Below are 20,018 nucleotides of genomic sequence, written 5' to 3' on the forward strand. Positions count from 1 at the left end.
AAGCTACAGAGCTGAAATATTCTTCTAAAGATCCTCATTTGTGTTCTGCATAAGAAAAAAAGTCATACATATCTGGGTTAGCATGAGGGTGAGTAAATTATTATTAATGAGTATTTTAATTTTTGGGTGAATTATCCCTCTAAATGTTCTGGTCTATTATTGTGGTATGGTGAAATGGCGTATATTTCAGATTTACCCACCCCTAAACAGTACATAAAAACAAAACAAACTATGCCTGGATAAGTGGGCGTTTTTTGGCCAGAATAAGCATCAAAGTGGACCAGACTTTATGCTGCAATCAAAATCTGGCTATGTGAGACTATATTGGATATGACCCAATACAAAGTTGCCAATACACATTGATTTATTTTATATTGGATCAATATGTACACAAGCCAAAGAAGGGAAAACACTACTTACCGAACACCTCAAGTGGATTCCATTTTTTATGTTTTTCTAAGAATGTGCACATAATAACACTGCCTGGTCCAAGCTGGTTTATGCTGGTCAGATCTGGTTTGGCACTGGTCTAGCTAGTGGACGAATAGAGTATGGAGTATGTGAATGCCAGGTATTGTTTATTCATGAGAAAGCTTTTTAGATAGTGTTTCAAGAGCCTGTTAAGGAGTGTTTTGTTTTTTAATCATTGTGTGTATTGTTAATTATTTATGTTACCATTGTTACAGTTACAAGACATGCGTAAATGAACAGCGCAACATTACACTGCATTTGGAAAGAGTACAACTCAAAGTGGAAAACCAACAAAATATTTGAGGAAAATGCAGTATGGATGCTTTTTTTTTTTTTCTCTCTCTTTTTCTTGCCTTTCACCTCAGCTGTGTGTAATGTAGCATGTGGCAGTGCTGGGAGCCTCAGATAATGATGGAGTCTATGCTCCTTATGTTCAGCTCACATGCTAAAGTGTGCATCTGTAACCTGTCAGGACTTCACACTCCAATAACTAAAAGAGAGTTCTCTGTCAGTGTCACAAATGGAATGGGGGAAAAAAAGAGAATATTTTGCTGCTTGACAGAAAAAGAGAGATGGGAATGGCTCCCACAGATGTTCGCATGAAACAGTGTGGTAAGAAAAAACGACAATTATCTGATTCCTTTTAGAAAATATCAGAATGTCCTTCAGGGTCTTATTTTGGCAGGAAAAAGTGTATAATTATAATTAAAAAAAAAATGTTTAGAGAATGCTTGCAGTGCTTCAAGGTAAAAAAGAGAGCATTTGTGAAAGAGCAGCACATCCTAGTGGATATGGAAAATACTGTATAGAGCACCTATAGCACCTGTTTTTGTCTTTGTAGTATCTCTACAAAAACACAAATCAATGTATTGTTGCCTTTAATCAATATATAAATCTACTATACAAGAAATACAATTCAGAGTTTGATAAAAGTAACAAAAATGTAGGTACAAATTGTATGCAAAAGAAACAGAAAAAAATAAAACAGTTACTGACACAATGCATGGAACAATTCTCAATTTTAACTAACAAAAAATCTTTTTAAAGTCTTGTTTTACACTTCAACTAAAAGTTTAAAAGATAACAATTAATTTCATATAGACATATTTGCAAACTGAGATAAATTCAATGAGTTGCCTAGTCGGCAATAGCTACAATGAAACATTTCATGTAGGCAGAGAGGAAATAATGGACTTTCTGTCACAGTGTATTTATAAATTTCATAAAGTGCTTCAAACACTCAGAAGCAATGAAAGAATTAGGCTATATACTGCATAAAGTAGCATTTATCGTATGAAAATAGTCTCTAAAATGTGTCTTTTAAAAATGAAAATGAAAAGCAAGTCCGAACTGAAATGTTTCTTTAAACTGTGTAAAAAAGTTTATAACAGTAAAGCTCAATTATTGTTTATGTAACATGGTACTGTCAGTGTAAGCAGAAGGACCAGACTGATGCGTAATTAACTCATGTGACCTGCAGTGAATTCTAATCATTTCCTTTCAGTCGCACTTGAAATTATTAGATTTCACCTAAAAAAGGACACTGATGCAAATAATCACATTAATTTAACACTTGATTTCTCATTAAATGGCTCAAACTTAACATCAGACACCATTAAATAAAAACAGATATCTATGATAAAATTTCAAAATAAACAAACAAACCCACACGCCATCAGAGAAACAAAAAAGGGGGAGATTTCAAGATTAAACAGAAAGTAATGGGTCTCTGGAAGATATGGAACAATGGAGGTTATTTATCCTTATAGGGTTAAAAGTTCAAAGGCTTCAATCGATTATCGGTGCTGTCAAGGTCTGGATGGTGCACAACCACAAACTGATCAATGCAGTGCTTTACTCCACAAGAATGGTATTGTACTGTTAAAAATGTGTGGAATTCATATAAATTGTGATTGTGCTTTGCATGAGGTAGGTACGAGTAGGTAATGAGGAACAATGATTGTCAAGAAAAGTAGGTATTCAATCAAACTTTTCAGTGAAATATTCCAGGGAGGCATTCAAGTGCATGTCCAATTTGTTTGATATCTTAAATTTATTTTTGTTTTGTTTTTTGTTTTTGTTTTGTGTAATAAAATATTTCTATACCAGTTTATAAAGTTTAACTTTATTTGTGGTTTCTGAAGTATATTTTGCTCTTACTGTCAAAATAGAAAATATAGAACAATCTAATGCCGCTGCAAAAATCAACTCTGAAAGGGGCTTATTAAAAATGTGTATTTCAAATCAACATAAGAAAATAGTCTCATCGGCAACAGCAAAGTGCCGAGAAATGTCCTTTATTATTTATTCATCCTTTAACTTGCAACTCCAGTGCGTAATGTTAGATTTTTAAAAGACAGTTTTGGTTTTGTCCACCCATCAGATCATTTCCATTAGTTGGGGAGAGGAGTGCTTGTTCTAGGGTTTTGTTCTGCTGCTTGAGTGGTCCTGAGATGTCCAATTAATGATGACATCCTGTGTCCCTTCTCATCTTGACCATCTGGGTGTGTGTTGACGTGAACCATGTTGTGTTCAATCTAACATCTCTGCTGTAGAAGATAATGCATAAAATATGAAGATAACTTGCTGTAGAGGCAAAGCTGGAGACATAAAACAGAACATTAAGCTTATTTTTTCAACATTACAAACAAATCTAATCATCATAAGGATGGGCAATATTGAGTAATTTAGTCGGGTACCCACAAAAAAATAAAAAAAAATAAACAGTAATCAATTAAAATATACTGTAAGTTACAAAATATCAGGTACGTACATAAAATGTATATTTTGTTTTGTTCACAAACGTTACAAAGAGCAGTTTCGAAATAAGCAAGCTTCAACAAATTTTGTGTTTCTTTTGGACAAAATTAAATGACAAAATTGCATAAATTCAGTTCTCATTACATTTCCTTACAATTCTCAATGGATTATTGACTCAATTGCAATAAAAGAGAGTTTGGAATGTGGGTGAGTAAATAAAGATATTTATATATATATATATATATATATATATATATATATATATATATATATATATATATATATATATATATATATATATATACACTATATTGCCAAAAGTATTCGCTCATCTGCCTTTAGATGCATATGAACTTAAGTGACATCCCATTCTTAATCCATAGGGTTTAATATGACGTCGGCCCACCCTTTGCAGCTATAACAGCTTCAACTCTTCTGGGAAGGCTTTCCACAAGGTTTAGGAGTGTGTTTATGGGAATTTTTGACCATTCTTCCAGAAGCGTATTTGTGAGGTCAGACACTGATGTTGGACGAGAAGGGCTGGCTCGCAGTCTTCGCTCTAATTCATCCCAAAGGTGCTCTATCGGGTTGAGGTCAGGACTCTGTGCAGGCCAGTCAAGTTCTTCCACACCAAACTCGCTCATCCATGTCTTTATGGACCTTGCTTTGTGCACTGGTGCGCAGTCATGTTGGAACAGGAAGGGGCCATCCCCAAACTGTTCCCACAAAGTTGGGGGCATGGAATTGTCCAAAATCTCTTGGTATGCTGAAGCATTCAGTGTTCCTTTCACTGGAACTAAGGGGCCAAGCCCAGCTCCTGAAAAACAACCCTACACCATAATCCCCCCACCACCAAACTTCACAGTTGGCACAATGCAGTCAGACAAGTACCGTTCTCCTGGCAACCGCCAAACCCAGACTCGTCCATCAGATTGCCAGATGGAGAAGCGTGATTCGTCAATCCAGAGAGCGCGTCTCCACTGCTCTAGAGTCCAGTGGCGGCGTGCTTTACACCACTGCATCCGACGCTTTGCATTGCACTTGGTGATGTATGGCTTGGATGCAGCTGCTCGGCCATGGAAACCCATTCCATGAAGTTCTCTACGCACTGTTCTTGAGCTAATCTGAAGGCCACATGAACTTTGGAGGTCTGTAGCGATTGACTCTGCAGAAAGTTGGCGACCTCTGCGCACTATGCACCTCAGCAGCCGCTGACCCCGCTCTGTCATTTTACATGGCCTACCACTTCGTGGCTGAGTTGCTGTCATTCCCAATCACTTCCACTTTGTTATAATACCACTGACAGTTGACTGTGGAATATTTAGTAGCGAGGAAATTTCATGACTGGACTTGTTGCACAGGTGGCATCCTATCACAGTACCACGCTGGAATTCACTGAGCTCCTGAGAGCGGCCCATTCTTTCACAAATGTTTGTAGAAGCAGTCTGCATGCCTAGGTGCTTCATTTATACACCTGTGGCCATGGAAGTGATTGGAACACCTGAATTCAATTATTTGGATGGGTGAGCGAATACTTTTGGCAATATAGTGTATTTTGGGGTGAACTATTTTTTTTTTTTAGAATATAAAGCACTAATAAAAGTACAGTCCATGGCTACATGCAGTAAATGCTGTTATTAAGACACAGAACTAAGTAATTTCTCATGCATTTCTAAAGTGGTAAAGACAAGACAACAATAGACATAGCTACTAAGCAGTATGAATGGGGCACCTAGTGTAGTGTACCTGCAATCAGAAGAGAACAGTGTCAGGCTCTAGGTTTGGAAATGCTATGGAGCTCTTTCGGATCTCGATAGCAAGGAGTGATTCTTGCTCACAGCGAGGGGAAAGACTAGTGGGAGCCACAAAGAGTGGAACAGATATCTTCAAATCAGCCGGAGGGAAAAGACCTTGGGTCACAAAGACAGACACAGATTAACGAAACCAGAAAGAGCAACATAATTTGAATCTGATAGAAATGAAATCCTTTGAAATAACTGAATGAATACTTGAGAGCTAAGAAGGACTGATACCATACTTCCATCTTTGCTAATATAGTTAACTTCCATCAAAATTGGATTCTCACAGCCCTTAAAAAAGTACCATTGTACAGTGATGGTGACAGATCGAAATACAAAGTAACTTTGATATTTAGGCCTGCCATGGTCAAGAATGAATACCATTTACGTTTATTCGTGAAGCAGATGCTTTTATCTAAAGTGACTGACAATAATCATATATTGTGGTACTGTATTTGCATGGTAATTTAACATAGAAAACCATGTTAGTACATGTCCAAAAACCCATGGTAGTAGCATGATACATGTCCAAAATCCATGGTAATACCATGGTACATCTTAGTATGAATTTTTTAATGAAGCAAATGGTTTCCCTGAAGACTCACAGTATTTCCCAACAGTTAGACATACAGTACTGTGCAAAACTCTTAGGCACATAAGATGTTTAACAAAACATTTGTCTTAAGATGGTTATTTATACCTTTAGCTGTAGTGTGTCAATAGGTAATATACACTATAATATTAGACTCCCAAACATTCCTTCTGCAAATAGAATAGAATAGAGTAGAAGAACAGGTAGCCCTGCAACAGATGGCATGGCCCCACAGAAACCCCCACTGAACATCGAATCATTCTGGGATTACATGAAGAGAGAGAAGCAACTGAGACAGCCTAAATATATAGAAGAACTGTGGTGAATTCTCCAAGAAACTTGGAACATCCTATCTGCCAACAACCAAGAAAAACTGTGTCCAGGTATCCCTAGGAGAATTGGTGCTGTTTTGAAGGCAAAGTTGGTCACACCAAATATTGATTTAGCTTTTTTTATGTTTACTAGACTTTGGATGATGTTAATTGAAAAATGAAAACTAATTATGGCACTATTTTTGAAGAAATCCTCACTATGCAACATTTTTCACAAATGCCTAAAACTTTTGCACAGTACTGTATGTGCTGTGTCTACATAATAATTTTGTCTTACCTTTTGGTTTCAGGTCTAAATCTGGCCTGTAGTCAAGCTTAGTAATGCTGCTCTGCTTTTCTTGTTTAAGGAGCTCTCCGTGTAGGCCTGTTTTGCTTATTGAAGCTTTGGGGTGCACAGAATGCATAGGGACATATGCAGAGTCCCACTCGTAGCTCTCATCCACAGAGGCTGTCCTAGGTCTATGATAAAAGAAGCTTAAAATGTATAAATTGATGCTGAAGTACAGTAATTTCTGGCACTACACTGTGCTTGGTTAACCAATTAAGGTGTAAATGGACAGACAGAATATTTAAAGAAGTCATCGCTTATTAAAAAATATGTTTCATAGAATAATCATTTATTTGTTAGCAAAGTGTTCTGGTTAGAGAATTAGAAATACACGTAATAGAACTCAGCAGATATTTTGAATTTAATGCAACAAAAAGATACCTTTACTAAAAAGTACTTAGGCGGTACCATGATACAGTCATAGTATCAGATGATAACACTACTGTAATTGGATACAGTATATGGTACTGAATGATGAATTATATATTCACATACCATGGTATTTTAACCTGTTTTTGCATTGAAAATAGCCATGGAGGCTGGCATATGATAGGGTTTAAATCACAAACCAACCAACCAACCAACCAAGGTATGTACCATCATACTTCAAAGAACACCAGTGTATTAACAATGCATACAACATGTTCAAAACATGGTATTATCGTGGCAAATGTTCAAAAATAACATGGGTTTACCATTTAACATGGTCAAAAAGCAAGGTATTACTACTGTACAATCAATGTCCAAGGTATCATTTACCATGGTATTACCATGGTAAATGATAAAAAACATGGTATTACCAGTGCACATGTCCAAAAAGAAAAACATGGTATTACTATGGCAAATATCCAAAATTACAATTTTTACCATTTTACATGTCCAAAAAAGCAAGGTATTACTATTGTTCAATGTCGAATTAACATGGTATTACCATGGTAAATGTTAAAAAAACATGGTATTACCATGATAAATGTCCAAAGATATGATATTGCCATGGTATCATGTCCTTTTTTGTAAGTGCATCAACTGTTAGAAGTGGTTTAAATTGTAAAAATCAATGTAAGATAGGTGGATGGAGAGAGACAAAAAAGTCAGTCTAACCTTTCTTGCAGTTCATGCTTTGGTAGGCCTGCGTCATCTCTGTCACTTTCCACTGTGGTCTCGGGGGAGATGGTGAGAGGTGGGCTGAAAGAGAACTGCCTGCTGTTTGGGGCATCCATGCTGCCTCGGCCACTGCTTTGGCTTGCATAGCTCCTATAACTTCCTTCCGTCTCTGAACTTTTCCTGTATCGGTTAATTTCCACATCCACTTCTTGCCCATATTCGGCTTCCTCATCTCTTTCCTCATCTTGGATTTGGCTCTGGCTGCCAGATGGTAGGACTGACAGAGAAGGGGTATAAGACATAGGCCAGCTTGAATCCCCTGGTGACAAGGCGTGTGTGTGATGTCCTGACACTAGGTTTTTGTGGGACTCTGAGTCATTGGTAAAACTACCAGGGGGTTTAGAGGCCCAACAGTCAGGGTTTTTCAACTGACTTTCTGAAGGCTTGAGTGAATCTGCTTGCAAATTGGGACTACTTTTTGGTTTTTCTGCCACTGAGTTAGGCCTGCCTGCGAAGGGGGACACTGTAGGATCTCGACCATGTGTCAGAGAGTCAATCCAGGCATCAGGGGGCAAAAACTGCTCCTTGTATTTTTTAGAGTCTAAACTATGGGTGCTCTTGTGCCGATTCCAAGTGTCTGACCCCAGACTTTTTGTCTTCCGAAGCATTGTTCCAGACACATCCTTTGGAGATCCCATTCTGCTCGACCAATTGTCGAAACTTTCCTGGTTTTTCCTTGAAACTGCAACCCCTGACTCCAACTTTTGCTCTATAGATCTGTCCTGTTCAAGTTCTGATAACCTTGGTCTATCATAGTCTAATGTCTCATAACTGTGGTCCAAGACCATTATGGACCTTGAATATGGAGACCTCTGGCTCTCAAGGTCAGGTCCATCCACACTCATCTCTGATGAGTCACCAGGTTGATTCATCTGTCTGGTGCTTTTTGCTATTTTCCACCCCTGCTGATTGTCAGAGAATGAATGTATATGTGGGTCGAAATGTTGTTGACTTTTACAGATGCTTTTCTGACTATGTCCTTCACCAGCTCGAGTCTTTTCCACTTCATAAATTGAAGGCCCATCTATCATTCTACTGAGATTTGAATCAACAGGTGTTCTGCTTCGCCTTCGGTCCCATGTGTGTGATTTTTGGCATTCCCCTCTGTCTAGACTTCTGGACCTTTGGAAGTTGGATCTTTGGATTGTATGACAACCATGAGGATTCAGCCTATATTGGTTATCCTTTCCATAAGAGGTATGTAAAGGTACCAAGCTGGCAGAAGAAATTCTGTGTCTTGCTTCCCACGGAATACAAGATACAGCTCTTCCCTTCAAAACGGTAGTATTCTCAAATAAAAGTCTTTGTCTCATGGCTTGGTAGTTGCTCTGAGTTTCTCCAGTTGGCAAAATTTCTCCATATTTGTCAGCTATATTTCCGTTGATAGATGAATTTGGTTCAACAGTGTACTTACGCAACTCCCGTTCAATCTCCTCTCTCTCACGTGCCAAAGTCAAACAGCGGCTCAAATTTCCTTGTTCCCTCTCATGCTCCATCTGCAAAACCAGAGTATTTGCTGCAGAGTGGCTATTACCTTGTTTCAGGGATTGGCGACCCAGAGTACTTTCTGAATGAGGATAGAGAAAAGAGCCACTACTATCTGAACAGATACTTGTCTGGTCTTGTCCATCAAAGGACTCTTGCTCCCGAATGGGCAAGTAATGGCCATTCAACGAGAGGTGTTTAGCCATAACACGAGTTCTGTTGGAAGATGGAACATCTGATCCAAAAGGTGGAAGGTCCACAGAAAGGACAAATGGTGGATTTCTTTCATTCCTGTAGGATCTCAAAGACTGGGATTTCTGGATTGAAAAGCTCCTATTTCCATCTGATGACCAGTGAGAGTTCTGACTCAGGTTCCTTTTTATATTAGATCTAGCAACATTAACGTCTTCACAAGGCTGGACAGTAAAGCGACCATCAGGCCCTCTGTCAATGAACTCAACCAAATTCATAGGGGCAAGCGATGCCCGTTGGAGGTGGCTCTCAGTGAGTGAATGATGGGATGGAGGGTTAGCTTGGGACAGAAGATGTTGTCGCTGACCTTGAAAATCACTGCGACTAGACTTGTCAAGGGAGGAGTGATCGGAAGAGGAGGAAGTGTAGGAGTGTGGATGATCTGGTAAGAGCTGTTGTTTCAAGGTGTTGTCAGGGCTGCTTAGGTCAGCTCTGAGACACACAAGGGAGGGGAGGGATAGGATAATAATTTACAACAAGATTAAAATGAATGACAAAATGCATTATGAAGTAGGAGTGGTTCACTTACTTCATAGGTGGGTTCTTATTTATTGCAGGAGGGAGATCTGAATGGAGAGAACACATTTTACAATGGAATGAGGGAAAGGATAAAAGATCATGAATGATGGATAACATTTTGACATGAAGTAAAAGAGTGAGAGCCTTCTCTAAGGAAAATACATTGTGGCAGATTGTAATAACAGTTCTAAGTGGTTGATCAAAGTGTTGTTTCTTTACCCTTCATATTCTGTCTGCACCTTTGGCCCCTTCTGTGAAATATGAAACAAACTATTGCCAGGGCTAGGATAAGGGTGAGGCAAAGTAGTATCACTCCACCCATGACACCAGCCATTAGCTGATCAGAAAAATCCAGGAGGCGGGGGCTGGCTGGGGGCATTGTCATTCCTGTGGAATCCAGGAATGATTGGTTTAATGATTGGATGTGGGTTATATGAGTTTAACATTAGACAAATAACAAAACCTAGAGAGCTGCCTTGCTACCTACTTTCTACATAGGCAGCTGCCTTCCAAGGCTGCATCCTTACCATAATGGAACCTCATAGGTGAGCAATCTTGAATGCTTTACATAGGCAGCATCACACAAATAGTGCTCCAAACACTTTAATTACAATAGAGTTCCATGTTAGCATGTTGCTAAGCTAACATAATGATACTCTAATAAGCATAAAACTACATAGCACATACAAATGTTGGGTAAAATAGTCAATTTTAATGACACACAATTATTTTTTCAGTATTTACTTAAGTAGATGTTTTTTCTCAAAGCTCATGGGAGTGCATTCTGAGATTGCCTTCTCCACTAAGTATATGTGTGATGCTGCCTTAGAATTTGGCCAAAATAAGAGGTAACTTAGGAGGCAGCATAATTAAGTTGTCTACTTTTGGAACAAAAATGCACCTATGAAGTCTTAAAATGTTGCCTCGCAGGCAGCTCACTAGGTTTTGGAATAGAGCAATAGTCTTCACAACTAGAGTGTATTACTATTAAATAAATTATAATTTAAGTACTGAAAAAATGAAACAGGCAAAACAGTGCTAGCAATGTGTGTAACTAAAAAGCTGACCAATAGTGGAGACACTGATTGATGGACTGGGAATGCTCAGCTCATCTCCACGCCAAGACAAAAGCCTAAGCTCATACTTGCAGTCCTTCAGATGAGATGGAGTGATGGACAGTGAGAGGAAGACAATGACAAAATGAAACAAAATGAAAGGAAAAGTTAGATCTATCAAACCTTCAGAAATGGCAAGCTGGCTGAATCTTACAAATTTAAGATGTGAAAATCAAACTCTCAGTTCATGTCTGTGATTATGACAAGACCATGTACCTTACATAACCCCAAATGAAAGAACTGGCTCTCATTTGGGCTAATGTGTTCTTTCAGGTTAACCCATTCCCGCCCTTCAAGACGTGATTGGACAACAAAACCGTCAATTGGTGGAGACTTGGACTGGGGCACTGACCACCACAAAAGAATTCCCTCTGAACTCTGATTAACTGAGAGACCTGTAGGCGGTTCCAGCTTGGTCACAACAGGAAGTGCATCTGTAAAGGAATATAATATTAAATAAGGGAAAAGTATTGAGGTAAACAGCTTGTATCAATTCAATAACCCTCAGCATGTAGCACACAAACAGATGGTATAACATTAACTTGGGTCAGCATGAGGTAGCCAACACACAGGCTGAATGTTTTAAAGACACTATGAAATCAGAAATTGTCCACGACTATTAGCTTGGAGGCCATCTGTACGCAAGTTTAATCTTAAAATTGTACAATATGAACTTTTAGCAGATATGCACTTTTAAAATTCAAAATTTTTCTCCTGTGGAAAAACAGACCATTAGCCCTTTATGTCCCGTCCCAACTTCCTATTTCAATAGGAAATACTGTATGTCAACACAGAAAAGAAAACTGTGTTCGTCATGCCATTTCATGATATATTTACAGTTTCTAATGCACAGCTAATGTTTACCCAAAGTTGTGATTATGGCGATCTCACTGAAGGGTCCAGTGCCAACTTTATTTTGGGCCATGATGCTGAACTGGTACTCAGTGGCAGGAAGTAAGTTAGTGACCAACAAACTGTTCTCTGTAGACAAGATTGGAAAAGACAACCACTCCTGCTTTTCCTCTGTCTTTACTGCCGACTGCTTATACCTGGACAGGAAAAGGGTATTTGTGAGTTTTCAAAAGAAATAGATGTACAAAGGCAAACAAACACACACAAACCTTTGTATTTCTATCATAATGGGGATGTACCATTGACCATTGTTGTTTTTATAATGAACTAAGTATATCTCTTAACCCTACCCCTAAACCTCACACAAACCTTTTCAAATTTTTACATTTCCATTAAGACATTTATACTATGTAGTATATTTATTAAGCAGTTTTCCTCACGAGGACCACTATTCCCCACAATGTAGGTGGTTTCAGGTTTTACTATGCTTGTGCTTGACATTTGGTCCTCACAATGTTGGGGGGCAACCTCACACAAAAACTGACCTACACTCACACAACAGAAATAAAGACTATCTAACAAGACAGACAACTACCAGACTGTGAATTTCTGGGTGTATCCTCCATCAAAACCAGCTACCCAGGACACATTGGCTTGGTTTATTCCTGGGATCACAGACACTGAGGACACTGCATGAGGACTCGTACCTGTGAATCAGAAATTATTAACAGGAAATAAGATATGTATGACATGTGAAGTGTGAAAAATGTGTTACACATGACGTGTGACTGCAAGATTAAATTAGATGTTACAGTCTTACCCAGCACAAGCACTGTTGTTCTGGCAGAGACAGTAGCCACTTGGTTGCTGGAGCTGCACTCCCACTCCCCCTGGTGGTCTTTATTGAGAGGGTGCAGAATGAGGGAGCCATTCGCTGCTAGAGTGAACAGCGAGCGAGAGGCTGTGCCAACCTAAGGGGAGCAGTGCATGAAAGCGTGAAGATGATAATGAGATTAAATGCAAATTTTTATTGTAAATTTATTTCCTGCTGTAAAGAGACGCTTCATAATATTCATAGGAACTGAAAATTCATGATCTTCATTATTGTGTTCAAGATTGGTACTGTTAAGAATTTCATCTAATGTGAACTTCCATGTTAATAAGCACAGTTTTAAATAAGCAGTTTTACTGCATATATGTATTGCCACCAAAAATAAATGTTCAAAGTAAAATACAAGTTAAGATCAATAAGAAAGTTAATAAAGTCGATGGGGTTAGGCATTTCAGAGGGTTTGAAAGCAGAAATCTGAAGCTTCTATTTTTTTATTAAAGTACTTGTATTAATTATGAATTAAATCTTTTGAGCTGTGAAGTTGTTGAAGTTGCCCTTCAAGATGTGGGTCTACTGTTTTTCATGCTCCACATAAATTTGCTTCATGTCAACTGTATTTTGCTGATAGTTACATAATGTCCCTTCCCGTATTCTTGCGTGTATCATGTGAAAGTTAATACAGTAGGTTAACCAGTGTTACATAGTCATGACAGGAGGTGAAAGATTGCACATAACATTGCACTGAAATGTTTAGAAATATTATCACATGTCTCACTTTAACTCATATAAGATATAAAGTGGTAATACTTTTGTATATTTTAACATTTATTCCTGAGCAATATCTTGCCCCTTATACAGTACCTCCATTATAAGTGCATTACTGTAAACAAGATACAGTATAAACATTACCAACTAAGGGACAAGTCAAAATTATTTTCTGTGGTAAAAGCTGATTTAACCTGGTACATTCCCACAAGTAAATATGGTATTTCTACTCATTAGAAATTCAGAACATCACAGCTGAATTTGATTTAATGTAATTAATTTCAGAATCAGAATGAACTTCATTGCCAAGTGTGCTCACGTACACAAGGAATTTCTTTTTGGTGATAGGAGAAACAAGTGCACACAGAACATTACAGTGAGACACAGAATATAAAACAAGGTAAGAGTATAAATAGACAGAGAAAAATAGGACATATAACATAGAATGGCATATGTACATGTGCAAGTGGTAATATATGTGCAAGGTAGGGGTATGTACAATTATTGAATTAAATATGAGTGAATTTACATATGTACATGAGATATTTATTTACATTATTGCACTAGGGGAGTCCTGAAGGCAGTTTAATTGTTCATGTGGTAAATGGCCTGAGGGTAAAAACTGTTCTTGTGCCTGGATGTCTTGGTGCTGAGTGCTCTGTAGCGCCGGCCAGAGGGCAACAGTTCAAAGAGGGAGTGGGCAGGGTGTGTGGGGTCCAGAGTGATTTTACCTGCATGTTTCTTCATTCTGGAGACGTACAGGTCTTGGAGGGTGGGCAGGGGGGCACCAACAATCCTCACAGCAGTCCTGACTGTCTGTAGTTTCCTTCTGTCTGATTTGGTGGCTGAACCAATCCAGAGAGTTATAGATGTACATAGGACAGACTTAGTGATGGCCAAGTAGAACTGTGTCAGTAGCTTCAGTGGCAGGTTGAACTTCCTCAGCTGGCAAAGCAAGTACAACCTTTACTGATCCTTCTTCACAATGGAGTCTTTTTGGGTGTCCCACTTCAGGTCCTGAGAGATGGTAGAGCCCAGGAACCTGCCACAGTGCTGTTCATGATGGGGGCGGGGGGGGGGGATTTCTCCTGAAGTCCACTATCATCTCCACTGTTTTGAGCGTGTTCATCTCAAGGTTGTCGTGAATGCAGCTGTTCAACCTCCCTTCTTTAAGCAGACTTGTCACTGTCGCAGATAAGGCGATGACCTTGGTGTCGTCTGCAAACTTCAGGAGCTTGACAGAGGGGTCCTTTGCAGAGCAGTCATTTGTGTACAGAGAAAAGAGCAGTGGAGAGAGAATGCATCCCTGAGGAGCACCAGCGCTAATATTGAGGGTCCAGGATGTGAGTTTCCCCAGTCTCACTAGCTGCTGCATATCTCGCAGAAAGCTGGTGATCCACCAATAGATTGGAGTGGGCACAGACAGCTGGGTCAGTTTGGTTGGGAGAAGATCAGGCATCTGTCAAGGTGCTGCAGGATATAATGCAGTCCCATGTTGACAGCATCATCCACAGACCTGTTTGCTCTGTAAGAAAACTGAAGGGGGTTTAGCAGGGGTCCAGTGATGTTCTTCAGGTAGGCCAAAACCAGTCTCTCAAACAACTTCATGACCACAGAGATCAAGTCCTGTGATTTTGGGTTTTTGGGGACCGGAATGGTGGTGGAGCATTTGAAGCAGCATGGGACTTCACGCTGCTCCAGTGATCCATTGAAGATCTGTGTGAAGATGGGGGCCAGTTGGTCAGCACAGACTTTCAGACAGGCAGGTGAATCACCGTCTGGCCTGAAGCTTTCCTAGTCTTCTGTTTCTTGAAGACTCGGCACACATCCTCATCACAAACCATAAGTGCAGGTTGAGTAGCAGGAGGGGGTAGGAGGGGAGTTGCAGGAGGTGTAAGTGGGTGTGAATTGAAGATCAGTGTGGGGGAGGGGTGTGAGACAGGGCTTTTCAAACCTGCAGTAAAACACATTCAGGTCATCAGCCAGTTGTTGATTCTCTACAGAGCAAGGGGGTGGTGTCTTGTACTTGGTGATGTCCTTCAGGTCTCACCACACAGATGCAGGATCATTGGCTGAAAACTGTTTTCAGCTTTTCAGAGTAGCTTCTTTTAGCCACTCTGACCTCCTTAGTCAGTGTGTTTCTGGCCTGGTTGTACAAGATTTTACCCCCATTTCTGTAAGCATCCTCTTTGGCATGACGAAACTGTCTGAGTTTTGCTGTAAACCATGGTTTATCATTATTGAATGATAAAAATGTCCTAGTAGGGAAGCACATATCCTCACAGAAACTGATATATAATGTCACAGTATCTGTGAGCTCGTCCAGGTCTGTGGCTGCAGCTTCAAAAACACTCCAATCAGTGCATTCAATCAGGCAAATCATGTTTCAGCTCTGCTTCATTCTCCATTTCTTTAAAGTCCTTACTACAGGCTTAGCTGATTTTTGTTTCTGCTTGTAGGTCGGGAGAAGATGAGTGCTAAAGCTGCACGTGGGACAGAGCAATATGCATCCTTTACAGTAGTGTAGCAGTGGTCCAGTATACGTCTGTCTCTGGTGGGGCATGTGATGTGTTGTTTGTATTTTGACAGTTCACAGGTGAGGTTAGCTTTATTTAAATCTCCCAGAATAATTATCAGAGTGTTTGGGTGTTGTTGCTCCGTGTCTGTGATGTGATCAGCCAGCTGTTGCAGCGCTGCATTCACGCATGCTTGTGGCAGGATGTAAACACTCACCAGTAGAAAGGCTTACAGTTGATGAAGAGTGCTTCTAAATTAGGACAGCACATCTTCTTCAACGCTGTTACATCTGTACACCAACTTTCGTTGATGTAAAAGCATGTCCCTCCGCCTCTCATTTTCTCTGATGATTCCGCAACGCAATCCGCTCTGAACAGCTGAAAGCCCGGCAGATGTAACGCACTGTCCGGGATGGCTTCATTCAGCCAGGTTTCAGTGAAACACAGAGCAGCGGAGTTAGAAAAGTCCTTATTTGTTTGAGGGAGCAGAAGCAGTTCGTCCGTTTTGTTGGCAAGGGAGCAGACATTCGACAGATGAATACTCGGCAGCGGAGTCCTAAAGCCTTGTTGACGGAGCTTCACAAGCACGCTGGTGCACTTCCCTCACTTGCGTCTCTTGGAGCGCTAATAGAGCACCGCTACACCTCCAACTAAGATGTCTAACAAAATGTCTGAATAATTAAACACCGGCCAAAAGTGATCAGGTATGCTCTGCCGAATATTCAGCAGTTCATCCCTGGTGAAACTGATCGGGAAAGAGTGACAAAAAAACATGACAAACAAACAAAAGTAACAAAAATGCTAGAGAGCTCCAAACCGAAGTAGCCATCCACTGCGCCATTTTGTTATAGGATTATTTATTTTGTGTTTGTCCCCTTTTTTCATGTCAGTGAAAAACAAAGGAAAAATAAGGCCAGATTTTGTTATTGTAAATATTGTCATTTTTGTATGTTTTCAAGAAAATTTTAAATATATCTTTGCTCTGACAAGCAAACCAAGGGCAGAAATTTGAGATGTGTGGAAGAGTAGAGTGGCAATGACTATCACCTTTTTCCAGATAATTTTTTGAGCCAGATTACCATTCATCTGACATGGTATGACAAGCATCCTCCCCACTTCCTGTCTGTACTCCTTACGAGGTGACATTTTAAATGATGGAGGATCCTACAAGACAAAAACACAAGTTTAAGTCTAAAGTTTGGATTTTGCTTTGTTAAAGCTGAAGTATGTAATTTCTGCACCATTAGTGCCACCAAATGGAATTACAAAAATAAACTTTGTTTTCAGACCAGCTTTCTGAATACAACCCCATCTGCCATTGGTCATACAAAGAGATAGTCCCGCCCTCAACTCACATCATTGGTTAAGTAACATTGTTGGGGCGGATCTAAGCGGGTCGCTCAAAACAAACAGAGCAATTTTCAAAATGCCACAGAAACAAAGACCTTAGAGTTTTGAGAACATTAACCTATGAATGGCTTACTAATATTTGTCTCTGCATATTAGGCTCTGATCGAATCAATTATTTTAACACAGAATAAGTTACATACTTCATCTTTAAATCATTAAAACTTTATGAATTTAAACATCAGTCACAAAAAGGAATTACTAAAAAAGAATTATTTAAAGCAATTACAACTTCAAAACAAAAAAAGTTAGAGCTGTAAAATTATTAAAATAATTTAAAAACATTCTCATGATTATTTTTTTTAATTAATAGCTTAACACATTCAGCTACTTTTTAAAGTGAAAATAAAAAAACAAATCAAAATAATATAATATAATATATGTAAGTTTTGTCAATATGTGTGAATGACACTACCAAAATATATTTTCAGCCCATCAAATGTCTCATCCAATCAAATCAATATCAAACTAAATTCAGTTTTAAAATAACACATTCTATATTTTTCAAACTGCTTCATTTTGAGAGAAAGCTACTAAGCTTACTTTTTTTTTTTGTCACCAGCAATATTGACTGGTTTTAGTTTAAAAGTAAATCAATATAATTATGGCCATTTTAATAATGTTAACTATTAGATATGATAGATATTGCTAGATGACAGCCATTACAAAATGAGTTAAGAGGAACACATTTATGGCTTGGTACTGATGAAGCCTTACTAATGGGGCTGTGGGGTATATACCACAAAAATGTTTGGGAACCTCTGTTCTAGAATACATACTGACCATATCTAATTTTATTTATCTAATTCACCATATCTAATTCTATAATTCTATCAATGACCATCTAAGCTATTACAACCTTTTATTTATAAGAAGTCATTTGTAAAAAAGATATACTGTATATACACAAATAATTACAATTAAAATAAATAAATACTCTAAAAAGCCCAACCTGTAGTACAACGTTGGTGGGCTCAGACTGGCCCATTGTCCCAAAGCTGTTGTAGGGAGTACATGTATATACACCCGCAGCATCATCATTGGCGGTTGCTATGACGATAGAGCCTTCCGAGGTCAGTGTCCATCCAGGATACTGTTGAGAGAGTTTCATAGTGATTCATAGTGATTTTTGAAATTATGCTTTTTGGAGAGCTGCAAGGTTTATAGAGAGGTACAAATGTGCACAGCATGATGTCACAGTAAGATCAATACGTCAAGCAGAAGTAGTTAAAAGAATGTACTTGTAAAAGGCTGAATAGTTTAATATAGTTGAAAAATAGTGGGGAAAGCAACAAGTGGTTACTCACCATTCCTAAATCCAGCGGGTTTCCATCTTTGGTCCAGTCAACATGTGATAGTGGAGGTTCAGCTGTAACAGGACAGGAAATTATGCCCTTCATGCCTGTCGGGAGGAAGGTCAGCTTGGGCATCTGAATCACCTGAGCAGGGTCTGTTAAAAGAGGGCACATTTCAACTCATAAACAAAGAAAAACTAAGTGGGTCAAAAACAAGCACAGAGAACATACAGTGGCCCGAAAAAGTACTGTATTTGGACTATTAAGCCGCACTTAAAATGTTATTAATGTCATTGCATTAACACAATATCAAATCAAGTGTTAATTATTTTAAAGAAAGATACCACAAGCAGACTTTAAGCAAAATGTTTCATAAAAGGTATTTGTTTGGTTCAAAAATTAAGCAAAAGATATACTGAAAACAACAAATATTGGGACACTTTCTGTTCATCAAATATTACTGAAAGTTGAATCATGCCAATAGTTAATAATAAAAAAAAAAGGTCTGGCATTACAACTTTAAAAGCAAGAAATGTGTATAAAATGTATACAAATGATAACAAATGTATACAAATGGTATTACTTTACAAAAAGATTGTATTTGTTAACATTAACTACATTAGTTAACATGAAACAATGAACAATATTTTTATAGCACTGATAAGTCTAGGTTAATGTTAATTTTTAACAATTTTAAACATTTTTATAAATATATGTATGTTAAAAAATTTGCATTAACCTTGATTTTTCATTGTAAAAATATTGTTAATTGTTATTTCATGTTAACTAATGTAGTTAGTTAATGTTAACAAATACAATCTTTTTGTACAGTGTTACCGCATCATTTGTTTGCATCACACATCCCATCACATTCATTCAAAACACACAATTGAATAATTATTCATTATTAAATGTGCATGTAGTATGTATTTCTGTATATGAAATACATATATTATAAAAACATGAATGAATTACTGCATATGATAACAGTATGGAAGCATAACGCTGACAAAATTAAAATTGATTAATATGTACAATTGTTATTTTGTTTGAATGTAGATTGCTCACCCCATGTGTGCAACATATGAAGCAAAATGAAAATGAAAATTCAATAATGTATTTTGGATTTGCCATTGCTTAACTAGTATAAACATGTAATTTAAAAATACATTTGAATATAAAAGTTGTAAAAAAATATTTATACCATTGTAGGAAATGCACGTCCAAATTCATTATTTTCATTTTGCACCAGATGTTGCACATATGGTATGGGCAATATACACTCAAACAACATAACCACTGTATATATTACTCAAATTAAATTTGTCAGCGTTATGCATCCATACTTTTATCCAAAGCGTTTTTTAGCACACTTACTTCAAGGACAGTCCATCTTGTGACACCTATGTTAAATGTCTTACTCAGGTGAATAATATTGATAGTTCATGGATTGCATCTTGCTGGATTTTAACCTACAACTTTGGTTACCAGCCCAGATCTTTAAACACAACACTATGTTTCACACAAAAACACC

General features: G+C 38.3%; 1 protein-coding gene across 2 annotated transcripts in view; it reads right to left on the reverse strand.

The window, feature by feature from the left end:
- Positions 1-671: 671 nt before the first annotated feature.
- LOC127432730 (protein turtle homolog A-like) overlaps positions 672-20,018 on the reverse strand; it is a 37,694-nt gene continuing 18,347 nt past the window's right edge. Inside the window, exons 9-22 of one of the 2 annotated variants that reach the window (XM_051684099.1) lie at positions 18,497-18,639; positions 18,142-18,282; positions 16,830-16,946; positions 12,490-12,640; positions 12,265-12,376; positions 11,682-11,866; positions 11,034-11,251; positions 10,770-10,854; positions 9,922-10,089; positions 9,713-9,749; positions 7,384-9,615; positions 6,232-6,413; positions 4,978-5,141; positions 672-3,071 (exon numbers count right to left, since the gene is read on the reverse strand). In XM_051684099.1, coding sequence (XP_051540059.1) covers positions 4,984-5,141; positions 6,232-6,413; positions 7,384-9,615; positions 9,713-9,749; positions 9,922-10,089; positions 10,770-10,854; positions 11,034-11,251; positions 11,682-11,866; positions 12,265-12,376; positions 12,490-12,640; positions 16,830-16,946; positions 18,142-18,282; positions 18,497-18,639 — 3,929 coding nt within the window. In that variant the 3' untranslated portion in view covers positions 672-3,071; positions 4,978-4,983. The remainder of the gene's footprint in view (positions 3,072-4,977; positions 5,142-6,231; positions 6,414-7,383; positions 9,616-9,712; positions 9,750-9,921; positions 10,090-10,769; positions 10,855-11,033; positions 11,252-11,681; positions 11,867-12,264; positions 12,377-12,489; positions 12,641-16,829; positions 16,947-18,141; positions 18,283-18,496; positions 18,640-20,018) is intronic. The other variant, XM_051684100.1, reaches the window with a different exon arrangement.

This window comes from Myxocyprinus asiaticus, chromosome 42 (assembly GCF_019703515.2).
Source record: "Myxocyprinus asiaticus isolate MX2 ecotype Aquarium Trade chromosome 42, UBuf_Myxa_2, whole genome shotgun sequence".
NCBI lineage: Eukaryota > Metazoa > Chordata > Actinopteri > Cypriniformes > Catostomidae > Myxocyprinus > Myxocyprinus asiaticus.